Raw genomic sequence first — 22,522 nt, forward strand, 5'->3', positions numbered from 1 at the left:
ATAATCATGGGGGAATTTCAATTACCCTGATATTAATTGGATGGAAGGGGATAAGGGAATGGAGTTCCTACAATGTGTACAGGACTCCGTCCAAACCCAGTATGTAAAAAGCTCAAAAAGGGAGGATTTACTATTGGATCCAGTAATGGGGAATGAACCAGGGCAGATAAGAGAAGTAAAAGCAGGGGAACATCTAGGCAATAGTGACCATAATATCGCTTTAAGATGATAATTGAGAAGGACATCAGTATGATGAAAACCAGGGTAATTGTTTGGAGAAAAGGGGCTGAGAATAAAACTGGGGAAAATAAAATGGGCAAAAAAGGGGAGGTGTGAGTTCAGGGCCCGGGGCAGCACGGAACAGCAATGAGAAATATTTAAAACTGTGTTCAACAGAGTGCAGGAACAATATATTCCACTAAATGGAAAGAACAAACAAAACACTAATGTGTCTCCATGGATGAATAAAGCCATAAGGGAACAATTGAGGGTAAGGAAAGAGGCGTAGATTAAGTAAATATACAGCAGGGGAGTGCATGATAAGGGAGAATATGAAAAGCTTAGGAGAGAAGTCAAAAAAACAATTAGGACGGCAAAGAGGAACTATGAAATTAAATTATCAAGGAACATAAAACAAAATAGTAAAATATTTTACAAGTACATCAATAAAAAAGGGAAGGTTGGGATGGGAATAGGGCCATTAAGGGATAGACAGGATAATACCACAGGCAACGACAGAGAGGTGGCAGAAATACTAAATAATTATTTTGCTTCAGTATTTACCAGGAAGATAGAACAGGTGAACATATAGAACAGGTGAACATATAGAACAGGTGAACAGGTAGAACATCAACGGCAGGTCGGGGCCATGAAAGGAGCGACGTACGGCCCAGGGAGCAGCGTGGAGGCCCCAACCTGCGAGGGAACATCAGCGGCAGGTTAGGGCCATAAAAGGAGCAGTGTGCGGCGTCCATGAGCAGCGTGGAGGCAGGCCATTACAAGGTACAGTGCGAGCTGGTACAGGAGGGCAGCGGCAGTGAAGAGTGACGTCAGCAAGGTCCAGGTCGGTGATTGGATCTTGGGCAGATGCAGCAAGGGCGAAGGAGTGATGAGATCAGGGTGAAGGAGTTGTGAGAGACTGTGGAGGGATGTGATCGGGGCCCAGGGGAGGCGCGAGTTCGGGGCCCAGGGGCAGCACGGGCCCAGCCCACACTGTGATATGTGTGCGCTAGGTCCGTGCAGCAGAGCAGGTCTCCAGTCGTCTCGGGTAACCCTTGCCACTGGACCAAGACCTAGCTCTGTCAAGCCCGTGTGATGGCTGGTGTGCAACGGTCACCCCACGTTAAAAAAATCCACACACTGGCATCTTCCACTCTTGAGGATTTCGTTCGGGTTCTTCTTTCGAAACACTTGTGAACTTATCCTTTTTTTTGGTGTGGAAGCAAGTCATCCTCATTTCGAGGGACTGCCTATGATGATGAGAACAGGTGAACATTGGATGATGAGATTACTAATGAGATAAGTACATTTAAAATAAAAAGAGGGGATATATTAAATAAACTAATCAAACTCAGAGGTTAAAACCCCTGGTCCGGATGGATTGCATCCACTTATTTTAAAAGAACCTAGGGAAGAAATAGCAGAGGCATTACTACACATATTTAATAATTCGTAGGAAAAGGTGTAGTGCCAGAGGACTGATGGATAGCTAATGTAATACCTGTATTTAAGAATGGGGAAAGAACATGTCCAGGGAATTATAGACCAGTCAGCTTAATATCGGTGGTAGATAAAATAATGGAATCCCTACTAAAGGAGAAAAGAGAAGAACATCTAGAAACCAGAAATATATTCATGAATAGTCAGCATGGATTTTAAAAGAGAAAGACTTGCTTGACCAACCTCACTGAATATTTTGAAGAGATAACAGAGAGAGTAGACCATGGTAATGCAGTAGATGTAATTTATCTAGATTTTCAAAAGGCCTTCGATAAGGTACCCCATAATAGACTGATGAACAAGGTCAGAGAACGTGGAGTCAGGGGACAAGTAGCAGAATGGACAGCTAGCTGGCTTCAAGACAGAAAGCAGCGTAAAAGAAAGACTTGGATTTATATAGCACCTTCACGACCACCGGACATCTCAAAGCGTTTTACAGCTAATGAAGTACTTTTGGAGTGTAGTCGCTATTGTGAGAAAGCAGAGAGTAGGGGTAAAAGGTAACTATTCACTGTGGCAGAAGGTGGGTCGTGGTGTTCCACAGGGTTCAGTGCTGGGACTGTTGTTCACAATTTATGTTAACGATTTAGACTTTGGAATCAAAAACACAATTTCTAAATTTGTGAATGACACCAAATTGAGGGCAGTAGTCAACACAGGAGGATATTAATAAACTTGCAGAATGGGCATATAATTGGCAAATGAAGTTCAACACAGATAACTGTGATGTACCCCTTATTACATTCTGGTAGAAAGAATAGGGAGGTCACTTTTACTTGAAGGATGCAAGTCTAGCTAGGATAGAGGAACAAAGGGATCTCGGAGTACAAATACACAAATCACTAAAAGTTGCGACACAGGTTAGAAAGGCCATTAAAAAAAGCAAACCAAGAACTAGGGTTTATTTCCAGAGGTATAGGATTGAAAAGTTGGGAAGTTATGCTAAACTGTATAGAACCTTGGTTAGACCACACTTGGAGTACTGCGTACAGTTCTGGTTGCCTTATTATAAAAAGGATATAGAGGCACTGGAGAGGGTGTAGAGAAAATTTACAAGGATGATACCAGAAATGCAAGTGTATATCTATCAGGAAAGGATTAACAGCTGGGTCTCTTTTCTCTTGAATAAAGAAGGCTGAGGGGTGACCTAATAGAGGTCTTTAAAATTATGAAAGGTTTTGATAGAGTGGATACAGAGAGAATGTTTCCACTTGTGGGGAAGAGCATAACTAGAGGCCATCAATATAAGATAGTCACCAAGAAATCCAATAGGGAATTCAGGAGAAACGTCTTTACCCAGAGAGTGGTGAGAATGTGGAACTCGCTGCCACAGGGAGTGGTTGAAGCGAATAGTATCGATGTATTTAAGGGGAGGCTGGATAAGCATGTGAGGGAGAAGGGAATAGAGGGTTATGCTGATAGATTTAGATGAGGAAAGATGGGAGGAGGCTCGAGTGGAGCATAAATGTCGGCATGGACTGGATGGGCCGAATGGCCTGTTTCTGTGTCGTATATCCTATGTAATCCTATGATTCAAGCTCTTCCTGATACTTGTAGCCATCACAGAAGGCTGCTTCGAAAAGTAGGCCTTCACTGCTACCAACCAAAATCTGAGCTGCTGAACTCCCTATGTAGAGTGCTCGGAGTGAACGCTGAACCCTGTCCAACAGTGGTATGTACAGTGGCATCAGTATGGGTTATCCAATGACAACAGCATGACTTTATATAGCGCCTTTAACGTTGTCAAACTAAAATTGACACCGAGCAACATGAGATATTAGGACAGGTGACTGACTAAAAGTTTGGTCAAAGAGGAGGTTTTAAAGAGGATCCTGAAGGAGGAGACCAGGGTGGAGAGGTTTAGGGAGGGAATTCGAGAGCTTGGGACCTAGACGGCTGAAGATACAGCCGCCAATGGTGGAGCGAAGGAAGTGGGGAATGCATAAGAGGCCAGAGTTGGGGGAACATAAGTTCTTGCAGGGTTGTAGGGCTGGAGGAGGTTACAGAGAAAGAACTTCTAACGGCGCCAAAATCAGCAGAAAACTCATGCTGATGGACCTCTGACTCATGCTACTAATTAGCTTTTATTAAGGGACAGAAAAACACAAAACCAAAAATGGGTTAATCAGCAGAATAAGTTTAGTTATAGAATACTTAGTTTTTCACCAGTACTTCGGAGCAGTTCCAAAACAATAAAAGTCAAGATATCTTCTAATTTCCTTCAGTACCTTCTCATCATCCATCCATGAGAAGCTTTAGGTGAGAGATGAACCACAGACGGTCCTCTGTTAGCCTTGCAGCGAGACGGGAACAAGCCTGCAATAACTTCAAGCCCAGTTTAATAGCTCTCTATCCTTTGTAGCCGGCCAAATTTAACCCATGTGAAACAAATATTGCGGTGAAGGACTCATCGATTATCAGGTTTTCACAGGTAACCGCAGTTAATAAAAAGGTGGCAGGACCCACCAGCTCCATATTCTTCAATCTTGCTCTCTGGGCAAGGAATCATCAAACTTTTTGAAGGTATTGGATCTACTTGGAGAGCACCATCAAACACACTTGCAAAAAGAAAGACTTGCATTTCTATAGTGCCTTTCACAACCTCAATTATAGTCAATGAAGTCACTGTTGTAATGTTAAAACGTGGCAACCAGTTTGCGCACAGCAAGCTCCCACAAACAGCAATGTGATAATGACCAGATAATCTGTCTTTGTGATGTTGGTTGAGGGATAAATATTTCCCAAAGCAAGCGCTCTATTCGGAACTCCTTCACGGCAAACGAGCCAAAGGTGGGCAGCGGAAATGTTGCAAGGACACCCTCAAAGCCTCCCTGATAAAGTGCAACATCCCCACCGGCATCTGGGAGTCCCTGTCCGAAGACCGCCCTAAGTGCATCCAGGAGGGCGCTGAGCACCTCGAGTCTCATCACCGAGAACATGCAGAAAACAAGCGCAGGCAGCGGAAGGAGCGTGCGGCAAACCTGTCCCACTCTCCCTTTCCCACAACCACTGTCCGTCCCACCTGTGACAGAGACTGTAATTCCCGTATTGGACTGTTCAGCCACCTGAGAACTCACTTTTAGAGTGGAAGGAAGTCTTCCTCGATTTCGAGGGACTGCCTATGGTGATGATTGTCCAGGACACCAGGAAGAACTCCCCTACTGCATCTTCAAAATAGTGGCGTGGGATCTTTTTACATCCAGCTGAGAGAGCAGAAGGGGCCTTGGTTTACCTCTACTGCACTGGGAGTGTCAGCTGGATAATATGCTCAAGTCTCTGGAGTGAAGCGAGAGTGCGACCCACTGAGCCACGGTTGACACCTGAACTATTCAAAAATGTGATGACCCGAGAACAATGAGAGAGCCAATGCTGTGTGAGCCCAGTGAATCTCCTGATATCCACTCCGAGCAGAAAATTAACTTGATTCTACCTTTTAAGTAGCAAAAAGAAATCATATCTGGAATCCCATTGGCCAGCTGTGCTGTGTTAAGGAAATCTTTCTTTGCTTTCATTGCAGTTGCTGGTTGTTGAGCTTTTTAACGTATTGCATCGCCTGTTACTAACTTGTGGGCCTCCCTCTGTTCAACGACAAGTGACCATGGTTGTACAGCAGACGATACGAGCAGCTCAGGATCACCTTCAAGGGCTGGTGAAGAAGGCTCGGGGTAAGTTGGATAGGAAAAACAGTTGCTTCTGTTACCTGCCCCAAAAAAGAACCTAAGTGTGCTAAGATCTGTCGCGTGGATATCGAAGGGTGAATGTTCTGCGTGCAGCTCCAGTTGTGGAGACTGACCTCTGACAGCAACACGTAGCAGGGATTTGTACGAATGCAATCCCATACGGTTTTCTGATTGTGCTCCTGCAGGCGAGCCTCCATGACAGGAGTGCAACTTCAGGATATTACAGGTTTTGTCATGTTTCGTACTCAGGATGAGGAAAGGCTCCCAGACCCACACCATTCAGTGACTTTCTCTTAGTGGCAAATTTGAACAGAATTCTTTGAGGATATAACGAGCATGGTGGATAGAGGTGTACCGATGGATGTGGTGTATTTAGATTTCCAAAAGGCATTCGATAAGGTGCCACACAAAAGGTTACTGCAGAAGATAAAGGTACGCGGAGTCAGAGGAAATGTATTAGCATGGATAGAGAATTGGCTGGCGAACAGAAAGCAGAGAGTCGGGATAAATGGGTCTTTTTCCGGTTGGAAATCAGTGGTTAGTGGTGTGCCACAGGGATCAGTGCTGGGACCCCAACTGTTCACAATATACATAGATGACCTAGAGGAGGGGACAGAGTGTAGTGCAACAAAATTTGCAGATGACACAAAGATTAGTGGGAAAGCGGGTTGTGTAGAGGACTCAGAGAGGCTACAAGGAGATTTGGATAGGTTAAGCGAATGGGCTAAGGTTTGGCAGATGGATTACAATGTCGGAAAATGTGAGGTCATCCACCTTGGGGGAAAAAAAACAGTAAAAGGGATTATTATTTGAATGGGGAGAAATTACAACATGCTGTGGTGCAGAGGGACCTGGGGATCCTTGTGCATGAAACTCTTTTAGAGTCTACCTGCAAAACATAAAACATTAAACCATGCCACCCGACCTGGGTGACACACCAGACATTTACAAGGCCCTTTTTTTCCTTTTTTTTTGTGTTTTTCTTTTTTTTTTGGGGGCACTAAAATCACAATTTTTCCCCAGTGCCCCCTATAAAAGGGAAGGGGACACTAAAAGCACCGGCAATTAAAACAAATTAAACTTTAAAACGTAAAATCAAATTAAAATTTGGTTGCCGGGCGTGAATCCCAAAAGGTTAGTTTGCAGGTGCAGCAGGTAATCAGGAAGGCAAATGGAATGTCGGCCTTCATTGTGAAAGGGATGGAGTACAAAAGCAGGGAGGTGTTGCTGCAACTGTATAAGGTATTGGTGAGGCCGCACCTGGAGTACTGCGTGCAGTTTTGGTCACCTTACTTAAGGAGGGATATACTAGCTTTGGAGGGGGTACAGAGACGATTCACTCGGCTGATTCGAGAAATGAGGGGGTTACCTTATGATGATAGATTGAGTAGACTGGTTCTTTACTCCTTGGAGTTCAGAAGGATGAGGGGTGATCTTATAGAAACATTTAAAATCATGAAAGGGATAGACAAGATAGAGGCAGAGAGGTTGTTTCCACTGGTCGGGGAGACTAGAACTAGGGGGCACAGCCTCAAAATACGGGGGAGCCAATTTAAAACCGAGTTGAGAAGGAATTTCTTCTCCCAGAGGGTTGTGAATCTGTGGAATTCTCTGCCCAAGGAAGCAGTTGAGGCTGGCTCATTGAATGTTTTCAAGTCAAAGATAGATAGATTTTTAAGCAATAAGGGAATTAAGGGTTACGGGGAGCGGGCAGGTAAGTGGAGCTGAGTCCACGACCAGATCAGCCATGATCTTATTGAATGGCGGAGCAGGCTCGAGGGGCTAGATGGCCTACTCCTGTTCCTAATTCTTATGTTCTTATGTTCTTATAATCAGATTCTTCATTCCTGACTCTTTATAAAATGAAATGCCACTCCCATAATTTATTAGCCTGTTCTAACTAAAAGTTATGGTTCATATAAGAATTAGGAGCAGGAGTAGGCCACTTGGCCCCTCGAGCCTGCTCCACCATTCAATAAGATCATCGCTAATCTTCTACACCAACTCCACTTTCCCGCCCGATCTCTGTCTTGAATATACTCAAAGACTGAGCCTCCACAGCCCTCTGGGGTAGAGAATTCCAAAGATTCACCATCCTCTGAGTGAAAGGGTTTCTCCTCATCTCAGTCCTAAATGGCCAGCCCCTTATCCTGAGACCATAACACCTAGTTCTAAGCTCACCAGTCCGGGGAAATAGCCTCACGGCATCTACCCTGTCAATCCCTCATTACCTTTCAGTAAAACGTTATGTTGCTGCTTTGTTTAAAGTGGACACGGTTGTTTTCTAGATGACGGACATGTGCCTGAGGAGGATTCGCTGACCGCTTTAGGGGAAGGAGGGAAAAGCGGGGGTCTGATTCCCGGTAAATCGGTCGTGTTTGCCGCGCTGGAGCTGCTCATGTTCATCCTGGTCCGCCACCTCCCGCAGCTGAATCCTAAAGTGACAGACTCGCCCAGTCACGTTCTCAGTAAGACGCAGCCCTTAGCGGAGGAGAGTGCACAGCTTGTAGCCGTCACTGTTTCCATCCTAGCTGATTTGCCATCGCTTTGTTCTCCAACAGGTAAGAGCAGCTTAAAAAAAACAAGTGCTAAATAAGTATTATTTAATACCCAGAATGATCCTGCAATGTCTAGTCGGAGGAACCAATTAATTTAATCTACAGGTTGTAACATCTCAATGACTCCCGCTGTCCGGTTGATAGTAACTGACCTGGCTTCCTTGTGTTTAATCTTAAACCTAACTTAGTTAAGTTTTACACAGATAGAATTCCATAGCGTCTGCAGCACAGAAACAGGCCATTCGGCCCAACTAGTCCACACGACCCTTCTCCCACCCCATCCTCTCTTCATTCTATCGGCTTCATCCTCCTATTCCTTTCTCCCTCCTATAGCTTCCCCTTAAATACATCGATACTATTCACTTCAACCACTCCCTGTGGTAGCAAGTTCCACATTCTCACCACTCTCTGGGTAAAGAAGTTTCTCCTGAATTCCCGATTGGATTTATTAGTGACTATCTTAAATTTTTGGGCTCCCACAAGTGGAAACATCTTCTCTACGTCTACTCTTATCAAATTCTTTCAGAATTTTAAAGACCCCTCTCAGGTCACCCTTCAGTCTTCCCTTTCCTAGAGAAAAAGGCCCCAGCTTGTTCAGACTTTTCTGATAGTTCTAACCCCTCAGATCTGATATAAATCCTTGTGAATCTTTTTTTGCACCTTTTCCAGTGCCTCTATATTCTTTTTATAACATGGAGATCAGAACTGAGCACAGGACTGTTAAGTGTGGTCCAATGAATGGCGGGGCTGTGCAGGAGCCAGATTTACTCCCCAGAGCACAGTGCTCTTCTGCAATTTATAAACCCATGGGATTATTAATGCACTGCATGTTTGTGAACTGCACAGAGCTACACCCCGAGGCTGGGTCAGGATTTTCGCATGCAGTGTGCTGGGTCGAGTTGTTTGCTGGGCCAGGCTGCTGGGGTTGGTAGAGCAGGGATCATTTATCCCGGTGAAGAGATTTAACCAACCTAGTTTGCACTTAAGATGAAGAAGGGAGATGTGAACTTTATTCTCAAACTGTGCTGTCGTGATGGAAAGAATTAGAGAAGGAAAAGCATGTGCGTAATGAAAAGGAAAACTTTGGTTTATATAATGCCTTTCACGACCTCAAAGCACTTTACAGCCAATTTTGAAGTGTAGTCACTGTTGTAATATAGGAAACACAGCAAGATCCCACAAACAATAATGAGATAATAACCAGATAGTGACCCTGAAATTCCGACGTCGCCGGGCCCGTACGGAGTTTCAATGCGCATGCGCTGAAAACCAGATTTTCCAATCTGTCAAGTTTCTGGCTTGACAGATCTCGCGCATATCTGGAGCGAGGACATTTGTATGTGCAAATCTGTGATATTTATGCATACAAATGTCCTCAAATATCTTGCGCCTGAAAAAGCAGACGCATAGTCTACTTTTACAGGCACAAGTTTTTTAAAACATATAAAATAAAGTTATGAAAACATATTTTATTGTTTAAAAACCCTGCCCACAACAGTAAGTTTATTTTAAGGCATAATTTAAAAAACTTTTTTAAAAATCGGGAAAATATATTTTTTTATAAGACATTAGTAACTTTAATTTAAATGAATCTTAAATATGCAGTGTATATTTTCTATTTTTTATTAGTGTTTTGGGTATTTGGGGGGGTTCTCATTCAAAGTAATAGGAGCTTCAGACTTACGAAACTCCTATTACTATGAATGAGAATATACTATACTTGATTGGCTGCCCAGAGCCATGTGACTCCAGGTCCAGGCCTGCGCACGTCCCGCCGTGCACGCGCTGCGATGCGCAGCAAGAGGAGGCCTGTGCATCGGAAAGTCGAGCGGGCACAGCACCTTCAGGTAGGTGCGTCTTTTTTTCTCTCAAATCTAGTCAACCGCCCACGGGAAGGAGAAGGCGGAATTTCTGGGCCATTCTGTTTTAGTGATGTTGATTGAGGGATAAGTATTGGCCAGGGAGAACTTCCCTGCTCCTCTTTAAAATAATGCCATGGGATCTTTTACATTCACCCGATAGAGCAGACGGGGCCTCGGGTTAACGTCTCATCAATAGCACTCCCTCAGCAATGTTCCCTGTGTGTTTTTATTCGTGCAAGGGCCAGTTAACTGCATGCGTGGTTATTACCAATGAAAAGCCAATCGGAGGCCTGCGCGGGACCTCCAGATTGCAGCACGGCCGCGCAGCTTTGCAGGAACATTGTCCCTCAGCGCTGAGCTGCAGTAACGGCCTGGGTTTTGTGCTCCAGTCTCTGGAGTGGGACTTGAAACCACAACCTTCTGAATAAAATCTCTTAAGGACGTTCGCGTTCTGTGTAAATTTCCCATGTTGGATTGCCTGATTTACAATGATAGGAAGGGGAAGAAATGCAAGGGACCATTGCCCCAAAAGATGCTTAGTTTGCAATAACACATTGTCCCATTCCCTATTTAAAGTGGTGAACTGTTGCAGCCACACTTTTTAAACTGAGGGGTGGTAGTTGTTAGTGTTTTCCAGTTTAATTATTATTCCATGTTACTCCATAGTGATCCATACTTGGAATGGACATCAGTTCATACGTTTTATTAACTTTTGCTGTCCTGGCCTAAACTTCGTCATCAGAACATGACATTTAAAATCTTTCAATCTTCATAAATGTTTACAGCACATGGGAGGAGGTCATTCAGCCCATCGTGCCTGTGCTGGTTCTAGCTGTCCAACTGGACCAGTGTACCGCAATCCTGTTTCCCTGCCCCCCCTCTCTCCCGTTGTCTTTTTATATTCTTCCTTTTCAAACACTTACCCAGTTCCCTTTAAAAGATGCTACAGTCCCTGCTTTGGCCACTCGTTGTAAGGCGACCCACATCCTCAAGATCGATGTCTGCTAAACGGCTTGCAATTTGGTTCAATTTTCACAGGAAGTTTGACTGTACTGCCCACCATCCTTTTCCTGATCACGGGAGTGCTGAGAGAAACGGCGGTCAAGTCAGCAGGTAACCACGTGTCGCACCCGGTCAGTGCGGCACTGCAGGGGATCAAAACTATCATAACCTCGCCACTCGCCAAAGCGGATCAAATCCATAAGCAGTGGAAAGCTCTGGTCTGCAGCTCTCTGGCTTCCATCTTGGAGTATTCCAAACCAGGTAGGGCACGTAAAGTGCAGCCAAGTACTTGACAGTAGGCCTTTAGTAAAGGACATTTACCTGGGCTCCTCCTGGCTGGTCTGGTAAAGCTATGGCTCCCTTTTGTTGCACCCACCTGTCAGGTGGCCGTGGCCAGTTAAGGACGGGACCATTTTTTTGCAATGGATAACCCAACGCTCGAAGCCATTCATTTCCTTCAGCTGCTCCCGCAGCCAAGCGCTGAGATATGGAGGCTTGAGTGTTTCAGATGCAGTGGGAAGCAGTGTGTCGGAGTGGCTGCCATTTTACCAGGGTCTCCCACGCGTAATCCCAGCAATTTGAAGAGATTAGGGATCCTAACTGATGATGGTGCATTGGGATCCTGATTGGCAGATGGCGAGGGCACATTGGGATCCTGATTGGTAGATGGTGAGGGCACATTAGGATCCTGATTGGCAGATGGTGAGGGCACATTGGGATCCTGATTGGTAGATGGTGAGGGCACATTGGGATCCTGATTGGTAGATGGTGAGGGCACATTGGGATCCTGATTGGCAGATGGTGAGGGCACATTGGGATCCTGATTGGCAGATGGTGAGGGCACATTGGGATCCTAATTGGCAGATGGTGAGGGCACATTGGGATCCTGATTGGTAGATGGTGAGGGCACATTGGGATTGGCAGATGGTGAGGGCACATTGGGATCCTGATTGGCAGATGGTGAGGGCACATTGGGATCCTGATTGGCAATTGGTGAGGGCACATTGGGATCCTGATTGGTAGATGGTGAGGGCACATTAGGATCCTGATTGGCAGATGGTGAGGGCACATTGGGATCCTGATTGGTAGATGGTGAGGGCACATTAGGATCCTGATTGGCAGATGGTGAGGGCACATTGGGATCCTGATTGGCAGATGGTGAGGGCACATTGGGATCCTAATTGGCAGATGGTGAGGGCACATTGGGATCCTGATTGGTAGATGGTGAGGGCACATTGGGATTGGCAGATGGTGAGGGCACATTGGGATCCTGATTGGCAGATGGTGAGGGCACATTGGGATCCTGATTGGCAGATGGTGAGGGCACATTGGGATCCTGATTGGTAGATGGTGAGGGCACATTGGAATAGGCAGATGGTGAGGGCACATTGGGATCCTGATTGGCAGATGGTGAGGGCACATTGGGATCCTGATTGGTAGATGGTGAGGGCACATTGGGATTGGCAGATGGTGAGGGCACATCGGGATCCTGATTGGCAGATGGTGAGGGCACATTGGGATCCTGATTGGCAGATGGTGAGGACACATCGGGATCCTGATTGGCAGATGGTTAGGGCACATTGGGATCCTGATTGGTAGATGGTGAGGGCACATTGGGATTGGCAGATGGTGAGGGCACATCGGGATCCTGATTGATAGATGATGAGGGCACATTAGGATCCTGATTGGTCGATGGTGAGAGCACATTGGGATCCTGATTGGTCAATGGTGAGGGCACACTGCTTCATCTCTTGCTGAACTGCCTCACTGTGGCATTGGATGGCAAAGTGATGGTGAGGTTTCTGGGGAACACACTGTTAGCCTATATTCCTCTGTGCCTGGTATTGTAGACACCCCTTCTCTGAGTTACTCAATATTTCTACCAATTGTGGGCACACAAGCTTGTGGTTGAGCTGAAGGTGAGGGGTTAGAGAGATGCGATTTCTTTGTGGTGCTTTTAGGGTGCTGTTGTTCTCTTTGCACTCGTCTTGTGCTCATCCCACTTGTATCTGCTGTCATATGTGAGCAAAGGTATGAGCTCACCGTCCTAGACGTCTCAAACTATTGTCCTAAAGTTTGGTGCATATGTGAGTGGTGTGCCCTTTACTCCCGGAACTGTTGACACTCCGCTCCTCTCTCTTTCAGACGAGTCCAAGCCGAGTGTGGATGAAGTGAGTATGCTGACAGCGATTACCCTCTTCCTGCTGTCCGCCAGCGACCAGGTGATTGGGATCTCCTCCCTCCAGAATTGTTGCATTGAGAGATTCGGAAGTGCTTTAAATTCCTGTGACCCCTGGGTAAGACGTACATAACTCTTTGTCGCGATAGCGTATTAATCGCAGCACCAAGTGCGAAAAACAGAAATTAGGTTTCCTCTCCCCCAGGGGGGGGAAAAAATGCTCCTTTAATTTGGGAATATTTTCATTGGTGATGGATTCTCCTTGCCTCCCCCATCTACATGGTCGCCCCTCCCCCAGACTGCACCAATGTTCACATCTTTGGCCCCATGTACGTGCTGCATCCCAGTGAGCGCACCCATCAGCACAATGCCAGCTTCCGTGTGTACGCTCATAATGCCCAGCTTCACCTGCCCCGCCCACGCACTCCGTTCCATGGCGTCGCTACAACGCCTCACCGATGTCAAGTCGTGGATGAGCCAGACCTGCTGCTCCTGAACCCCGGCAAAACCAAAGCCACGCTGCCCGGTTCCCACTGGACACTGACCGCCCCCTCCATCCACTCCCCCTGCTGCTCACTTGGGCTGAACCCAAAAGTGTATAAATCTCGGTGTTCTGTTTGTCCCCAGGTTCCAGCCCCACTCCCAGCCTGTCACCAAAATGGCCTGCAGCCCCATCGTGGTATTCCCCGATCCCAATTCCGAACATCGCCCTCACTGGTTCCTGCATCCTCATCCACATCTCCACCTCCAAGCTCCACTTATCCAACGGCCTCCCCTCTCTCCGCGCCCACCCCCCCCCCTCCCCAAGCCTCTGTGCCCCCCCCCCCTTTCCCTGGGCCTCTTTTCCCCGCCCCATGTCACCTCGCTCTCTCTGCTCCCCCCCCAAAAGCCTCCCCTGCTCATCCATTACTGAACTGGAGGATGCCATTTAGCCCCTCGAGCTTGTTCTGCCGTTCAATTAAACCATTGCTGCTCTGTACCTCTGTTCCATTTTCCTGCCTTTGCTCCATATCCTTTGATACCATTACCTAACAAAAATCTAGTGATCTCAGTCATAATTTTAACTGACCCCCCAGCATCCACAACCTTTTGTGGGGAGAGAGTTCCAGATTTCCATTACCCCTTGTGTGGGGGAAAAAGTGCTTTTTGACATCACCCCTGAATGATCCAACTCTAATTTGAAGGTTGTGCCCCCTTGTTCTGGACTCCCTCAGCAGAAGAAAGTCTTCAAGTATGTACATATGTACATCCACTTCTTCCAGTTCTGGCGAAAGGTCATCGACCTGAAACATTAACTCTGTTTCTCTCTCCGCTGCTGAGTGTTTCCAGCATTGTCTGTTATTATTGATGTTGGATATATACATAAGAACGTAAGAATTAGGAACAGGAGTAGGCCATCTAGCCCCTCGAGCCTGCTCCGCCATTCAACAAGATCATGGCTGATCTGGCCGTGGACTCAGCTCCACTTACCCGCCCGCTCCCCGTAACACTTAATTCCCTTATTGGTTAAAAATCTATCTATCTGTGATATGAATACATTCAATGAGCTAGCCTCAACTGCTTCCTTGGGCAGAGAATTCCACAGATTCACAACCCTCTGGGAGAAGAAATTCCTTCTCAACTCGGTTTTAAATTGGCTCCCCCGTATTTTGAGGCTGTGCCCCCTAGTTCTAGTCTCCCTGACCAGTGGAAACAATCTCTCTGCCTCTATCTTGTCTATCTCTTTCATTATTTTAAATGTTTCTATTAAGATCACCCCTCATCCTTCGGAACTCCAACGAGTAAAGACCCAGTCTACTCAATCTATCATCATAAGGTAACCCTCTCATCTCCGGAATCAGCCTCGTGAATCGTCTCTGTACCCCCTCCAAGGCTAGTATATCCTTCCTTAAGCAAGGTGACCAAAACTGCACGCAGTACTCCAGGTGCGGCTCACCAATACCCTGTCCAGTTGCAGCAGGACCTCCCTGCTTTTGTACTCCATCCCTCTCGCAATGAAGGCCAACATTCCATTCGCCTTCCTGATTACCTGCTGCACCTGCAAACTCACCTTTTGGGATTCATGCACAAGGACCCCCAGGTCCCTCTGCACCGCAGCATGTTGTAATTTCTCCCCATTCAAATAATAATCCCTTTTACTGTTTTTTTTTCCAAGATGGATGACCTCACACTTTCCGCCATTGTATTCTATCTGCCAAACCTTAGCCCATTCGCTTAACCTATCCAAATGTCTTTGCAGCCTCTTTGTGTCCTCTACACAACCCGCTTTCCCACTAATCTTTGTGTCATCTGCAAATTTTGTTACACTACACTCCGTCCCCTCTTCCAGGTCATCTATGTATATTGTAAACAGTTGTGGTCCCAGCACCGATCCCTGTGGCACACCACTAACCACCGATTTCCAACCTGAAAAGGACCCATTTATCCCGACTCTCTGCTTTCTGTTAGCCAGCCAATTCTCTATCCATGCTAATACATTTCCTCTGACTCCGCGTACCTTTATCTTCTGCAGTAACCTTTTGTGTGGCTCCTTATCGAATGCCTTTTGGAAATCTAAATACACCACGTCCATCGGTACACCTCTATCCACCGTGCTCGTTATATCCTCAAAGAATTCCAGTAAATTAGTTAAACATGATTTCCCCTTCATGAATCCATGTTGCGTCTGCTTGATTGCACTATTCCTATCTAGATGTCCCGCTATTTCTTCCTTAATGATAGCTTCAAGCATTTTCCCCACTACAGATGTTAAACTAACCAGACTATAGATACCTGCCTTTTGTCTGCCTCCTTTTTTAAACAGAGGCGTTACATTAGCTGCTTTCCAATCCGCTGGTACCTCCCCAGAGTCCAGAGAATTTTGGTAGATTATAACGAATGCATCTGCTATAACTTCCGCCATCTCTTTTAATACCCTGGGATGCATTTCATCAGGACCAGGGGACTTGTCTACCTTGAGTCCCATTAGCCTGTCCAGCACTACCCCCCTAGTGATAGTGATTATCTCAAGGTCCTCCCTTCCCACATTCCCGTGACCAGCAATTTTTGGCATGGTTTTTGTGTCTTCCACTGTGAAGACCGAAGCAAAATAATTGTTTAAGTCTCAGCCATTTCCACATGTAATGTTGGTTTGACGTGTTTACAGATGTTGAAAGCCTAATGCACGACATGAGACTAAGACCAGTGGCTCATCTCTCCTTTGTAGGTTCAAAAAAAATGTTACCAGCTTCTGCTTTCAGTGTTCCAGCAGTCGAACCGTGCCCTCTCCACCCCTTACATCCACGCCTTGGCTCCACTGGTGGTCGAGAAGCTAAAAGCTGTGGAAAATCAGAAACCGGCCCACAATGCAGAGCTTCAAGCAGTACAAGAAGGAATCAAAGTCCTCGAGATTCTGGTAAACCTCGCAGAGGAGCAAAACAGTAAGTGGATCCCTCCTGTGAAGTAGCCTCTGTGTGAGCTGTCTGTCAGGCAACTCGGGAGCCCCTTTCACACCTGCGAGACATCACAGCCATTGAACTGCTTTAGAAGTGTAGCCACTATTGTAGTGTAGGCGAAGGAGTGGCGAGAGATTGTAGAGGAATGCGATCGGGGCCCAGAAGAGGCGAGGGCCCAGGGGCAGCACGGGCCCAGCCCACACTGCGATATCTGTGCGCACTAGGTCCGTGCAGCAGAGCAGGTCTCCAGTTGTCTTGGTTAATCCTTGCCACTCGACCGAGACCTAGCTTATGTCAAGCCCGTGTGGTGGCTGGTGTACAACGGTCACCCCACATTAAAAAAATCTATGCACAGGCGTCTTCCACCCTTCAGGATTTAGTTCGGGATCAGGAATTTTAGGTCCTTCATTGAAACACCTGTGAACTTTATAACGTGGAAGCAAGTCATCCTCGATTGGAGGGACTGCCTATGATGATGATGTAGGGAACATTGCAGCCAATTTGCGCACAGCGATGTGTTAATGTCTATTTTTAGTGATGTTGGTTGAGGGATACCAAGGAAAACTTCCCTGCTTTTCTTCAAATAGGGGAATCGGAGCTTTAACGTCCACCTGAGTGGGTAGACGGGGCCTCGGTTTAACGTCATGTCTAAAAGACGGCACCTCCGACAGTGCAGCGCTCCCTCAGCACTGGCTTCAGGAGTGATAGCCTTAGATTGTGCACTCAGATCTCTGGAGTGGTGCTTGAACCCACAACCCTCTGATTCAGAGCCGAGAGCGCCACCCACTGAGCCGCAGCTGACATCCGGCAGTTATTAACCACTCTCGAGTGCCTGTGTTGTTTGACCTTGGGTCTCACCTAACTGGGTTTCATTCAGTCCCAGAGATGCTCAGGATGACCGCAGTTTCCCTTTCGCACATATTGGGCCTAAAATTGAGGTCGGAGGCTTCCTTCATATGAACACCTCCGACCCGAAAAAAAATCTACGAATCTACCTGTTGGTCTTGGAGAAACGTAGGAACCCAGTCGGAGGCCAAGATTCGCTACACAGGGAGAAAGGAATAGAAGGATATGCTGATAGGGTGAGATGAAGAGGAGTGGGAGGAGGCTCATGTGGAGCATAAACACTGGCAAATTACCTGTTTTTGTGCTGCACTTTGGATGTAATTCTATATATACACTAACTGTAATTAGAAGATATGAGCTCAAGAATATTGCCCTAATGAAAAGCCTTTTTCTTCTCAGGAACCCAGCTGCTTGCTCTTTTGGTCCCCACTCTCATCTCGTATCTGCTGAGTGAGAAGACTTTCAGCTCGGCCTCCACGGCCTCCAAGGGTCTCCATGAACTCGCGCTGCAGGATCTCATGCGCATTGGTCCCCTCTACCCCAGCGCCTTCAAGGCGGTGATGGGGGCAGCGCCCGAACTCAAATCCAAGCTGGAAGCTGCGATCCGAGCCAGCCAAGCCAGCTCCCGGGCCAAGGCTGCGGCCCAGCAAGCCAAGCCTGCCGTACAGGCTGCGCCCACCATCAAGCTGAAGACCAGCTTTTTCTAAGCGAGGGTCAGAGGTGTTTTCACACCGACTTGGAAAGCTGTTGAACAGCTCCACCTCCCGCTTCCCGCTGTGTGAGTGTGCAAGTTGGCTCCCCTGATGTCTTCTGTACAGGTTTATGGTTTCTGTTAGTTATGTAAATTGCTCAAGAACAAAAAAAAAACAATTTGGGTTGATTAATCAAAAACTGCGTGTATAGGCATCACAAGATTATATCGCAAGGTACGTTATAAATAAAGAGCGTTTTTTTTAATAAAAGAGAATCTTTTTATCGTTTACAGTGAGCAATCTGCTTCTATAAACCTTAACAAAAGTGCGTTAGTCTATCTATAATATATATTTCAGTTTTTTTTGCGGGCTATTGAAAACTTTCCGTGTAAAAATAAAAATGTCCGCAGTGGTTTGCCACGATTCCCTGTCACACTGTCGCGTGGTACTGTTATCTTTCCCCCACATTTTCTTGCCAGTAACTGAAATTTCTAATGTCTAAAATAAAGTTTCAAAATAAAAAATTTTTGAATTCAAAATAATGTCGCACTTCATAAACATTGCACTTGTCTATTACATTGTCTTTTGCACCTTTTTAATGCCTTTGCGAAAGGTGTTATCTTCAAAGTGTCAGCCTCTCCTACAAACCTGGGCTCAGACTTGATTGTTTAACCTGGAGCTGTGAAAGGAGATGGTGCAGTCTGAGCATGTGCAGGGAGTGCAGTTTCCCAGAATGTATCAGTACCATTAAGTCAGTTGAACTGCTGAATTTTTTTTCTATGGCTTATAGCAGTTTGTGTTGTCTTTTTGTTTAAATTATTTTTAAAAAGCTAGAGGACAAATTTCAACAGCTTTATTCATCATAAACAGCAACAACTTGTATTTATATAGCCCCTTTAAAATATCCCAAGGCACTTTCAAACAAATTTGACACTGAGCCACACAAGGAGAAATTAGGACAGGTGACCAGAAGATCGGTAAAGAGGTAGGTTTTAAGGGACGTCTTAAAGAAGGAGAGAGAGGAAGAGAGGTTTAGGGAGAGAATTCCAGAACTTACGGCAGCTGAAGGCACGGTCACCAATGGGAGAGCGATGGAAATCGGGGGTATGCAAAAGGCCAAAATTGGAAGAGCGCAGAGATCTCAGAGGGTTGTAGGGCTGGAGGAGGTTCCAGAGATGGGGAAGGGCCATGCCGTGGAGAGGTTTGAAGAGAACAATGAGAATTTTAAGATCGAGATGTTGCCAGACCAGGAGCAATCAGCGAGAACAGGACTTGGTTCAGGTAAGGTTCATACTGTAAAAGAGAATGTGTGTGTGGCTGTGTGAAGTAAAGTCACATGACTACTCATTACACACCTGTTGTAATTTTTATTTTCTATAACTTTCAGAAAGCACATTAACCTGAGAGAGGCTGACTATCTCCATTTTAGTTCATTCATCAAAAAATTCAGCTTTGAAGCAAAATCTCTATCTCACCTGTGCTTTGTTGGCCAAAAACATAAACGTTATAATTACTGTGGGAGGGAGACATGGAGTCTTTCCTCATTCTAATTTGATCACTCTTACAAGTAAGTTGAATTTTGAATGCAAACAAAGCCTCTTTGAGGGGTTATTTTGGCCTCTCTTCCATCCACCCTTGGGAGTGGATGGAGGATTAGAGGTGAGTGACAGTGCGAGCTAGGGGGAAGGAAGATTACAGAGTTTCAAAGGCTATTTAGCAGTAGAAAAGGGAGTGAAAGGGCTAGGGGATGCAATTGGAGTGAAGGGGTGGATGACTGCAAGTGATAAGGGAACAAATGCAAGGGGGTCATTGAGGGCCACATCTTCCCTATAACTTAATATCTAAAAATCTATCAATCTCTGACTCAACAACTGAGTTTCTACAGCCCTCTGGGGTAGAGAATTCCAAGGATTCACCGCCCTCTGAGTGAAGAAGGAATTGAAAGAGATTCTAGAATGGTTCTTGCGGATTGGAAGGTAGCAAATGTAATCCCTGTCGTCGGGAAAGTGCTAGAATCTATTATTAGTGGTAACAGGACACTTATAAAATAAGATTGGGCAGACAACACGGATTTATGAAAGGGAAATCATGTTTGACATCTGTTCGTTTTTGTGGTTGTAACTAGCAGAATAGTGTAACGTAGCCAAGTTTGCTGACGATACAAAGATGGGAGGAAAAGCAATGTGTGAGGAGGACACAAAAAATCTGCAAAAGGACATAGACAGGCTAAGTGGGCAAAAAATTGGCAGATGGAGTATAATGTCGGAAAGTGTGAGGTCATGCACTTTGGCAGAAAAAAATCAAAGAGCAAGTTATTATTTAAATGGAGAAAGATTGCAAAGTGCTGCAGTACAGCAGATCCTGGGGGTACTTGTGCATGAAACACAAAAGGATAGTATGCAGGAACAGCAAGTGATCAGGAAGGCCAATGGTATCTTGGCCTTTATTGCAAAGGGGATGGAGTTTAAAAGCAGGGAAGTCTTGCTACAGCTATATAAGGTATTGGTGAGGCCACACCTGGAATACTGCGTACAGTTTTGGTTTCCATATTCCATATATACTTGCTCTGGAGGCAGTTCAGAGAAGGTTCACTCGGTTGATTCCGGGGATGAGGGGGTTTGACTTATGAGGAAAGGTTGAGTAGGTTGGGCCTCATTGGAATTCAGAAGAATGAGAGGTGATCTTATCGAAACGTATAAGATTATGAATGGGCTTGACAAGGTGGATGTTTCCACTGATGTGGGAGACTAGAACTAGAGGGCATGATCTTAGAATAAGGGGCCGCCCATTTAAAACAGAGATGAGGAGAAATTTCTTCTCTGAGGATTGTAAATCTGTGGAATTCGCTGCCTCAGAGAGCTGTGGAAGCCGGGACATTGAATAAATTTAAGGCAAAAATAGACAGTTTCTTAAACGATAAGGGAATAAAGGGTTATGGGGAGCGGGCGGGGAAGTGGAGCTGAGTCCATGATCAGATCAGCCATGATCTTATTGAATGGCGGAGCAGGCTCGAGGGGCCATATAGCCTACTCCTGTTCCTATTTCTTATGTTCTTAATAGATAAGGGGGGACCAGTGGATTTGATGTATTTGGATTTTCAGAAGGCATTCCATAAAGTGCCACAAAAGAGGTTCTTAAACAAAATTAGGGCTCATGGGATTGGGGGTAATATACTATCATGAATTGAGGATTGGTTAACGGACAGAAAACAGAGTATGAATAAACAGGCCATTTCGGGTTGGCAGTCTGTAACTAGTGGGATGCCGCAAGTGATACGTCCTTACTACATAGTATAAATGCACAAGAGGCCCATGCTTGAGAGAAGGTCAGTCTGTGACCTGTCCTTTATTCCTTAGCACTCCAAGTGATGAAGGTGGGTGGAGCTTCCCCTTTTATACCTGAAGGTCCAGGTTAGGAGTGTCTCCCACCTAGTGGTCAGTGTTTTCACGGTGTACAACTTAGGTCAGTTTATACATGGGTTACAATGCTGGTTGAATACATGACATCACCTCCCCCCCCCCCGCAAAGTCTTATTGGGATCACAGGTTGAGTCTCTCTGGTGGTTTACGCTCCCTTGTAGAGCGCCTGAGTTGGGGCTCCGGTTGTTGGGCGCTGGCCTGAGTGTCTGCTGTTTGCAGTGCCTCAGGCCTGTCCGGACTGCCCACAGTGACTGGGCTCTCCTCCCTTTTGGTTCCGGTGGTGGAGTGAACTCTATATCGTGTTCTTCCTCTGCTTCTTCTATGGGGTTGCTGAACCTCCTTTTTGTTTGATCCACATGTTTGCGGCAGATTTGTCCATTGGTAAGTTTAACTACCAGAATCCTGTTTCCCTCTTTGGCAACCACAGTGCCTGCGAGCCATTTGGGCCCTGCAGCGTAGTTGAGGACAAAAACAGGATCATTTACATCAATACATCGCGCCCTCGCATTCCTGTCATGGTAGTGATATTGTGACTGGCGCCTGTTCTCGACAATTTCTTTCATGGTGGGGTGTATAAGGGATAACCGGGTTTTGAGCGTCCTTTTCATTAGTAGCTCTGCGGGTGGAATCTCTGTGAGCGAGTGTGGTCGGGATCTATTGGCCAACAGGAGGCGTGATAAGTGGGTTTGTAGGGAACCCCTTTGGAATCTGAGCATCCCCTGTTTGATTATCTGCACTGCTCGTTCTGCCTGGCCGTTTGAGGCTGGCTTGAACGGTGCCGTTCTAACATGGTTAATTCCATTGCCTGCCATGAAGTCCTGAAGCACGGGCCATTGTCGCTGACCAAGATGTCCAGTAGACCGTGCGCGGCGAACATTGCCCGTAGACTTTCTACTGTGGCAGCGGATGTGCTTGAATTTAAAATGTCACACTCGATCCATTTGGAGTAGGCGTCTACTACAACTAAAAACATTTTCCCCATGAAAGGACCTGCATAGTCCACATGGATGCGTGACCAAGGCTTGGCGGGCCAGGGGCTAAGGGGGGCTTCCCTGGGCGCATGGCCCAGCTGGGCACACATGTTGCACCTGCGAACACAAAGTTCCAGATCTGCATCTATCCCTGGCCACC

General features: G+C 46.1%; 1 protein-coding gene across 2 annotated transcripts in view; it reads left to right on the forward strand.

Moving 5' to 3' along the window:
• The window catches only part of heatr5b (HEAT repeat containing 5B), a 162,877-nt gene extending 144,389 nt beyond the window's left edge, over positions 1-18,488 (forward strand). The window contains exons 30-35 of one of the 2 annotated variants that reach the window (XM_070874109.1): positions 5,237-5,384; positions 7,688-7,960; positions 10,858-11,082; positions 12,967-13,118; positions 16,206-16,419; positions 17,680-18,488. In XM_070874109.1, the coding sequence (XP_070730210.1) occupies positions 5,237-5,384; positions 7,688-7,960; positions 10,858-11,082; positions 12,967-13,118; positions 16,206-16,419; positions 17,680-17,987 (1,320 nt within the window). In that variant the 3' untranslated portion in view covers positions 17,988-18,488. The remainder of the gene's footprint in view (positions 1-5,236; positions 5,385-7,687; positions 7,961-10,857; positions 11,083-12,966; positions 13,119-16,205; positions 16,420-17,679) is intronic. The other variant, XM_070874110.1, reaches the window with a different exon arrangement.
• The last annotated feature ends 4,034 nt before the right edge of the window (positions 18,489-22,522 follow it).

Source organism: Pristiophorus japonicus, unplaced genomic scaffold (genome assembly GCF_044704955.1).
Source record: "Pristiophorus japonicus isolate sPriJap1 unplaced genomic scaffold, sPriJap1.hap1 HAP1_SCAFFOLD_679, whole genome shotgun sequence".
NCBI classification, from domain to species: Eukaryota; Metazoa; Chordata; class Chondrichthyes; family Pristiophoridae; genus Pristiophorus; species Pristiophorus japonicus.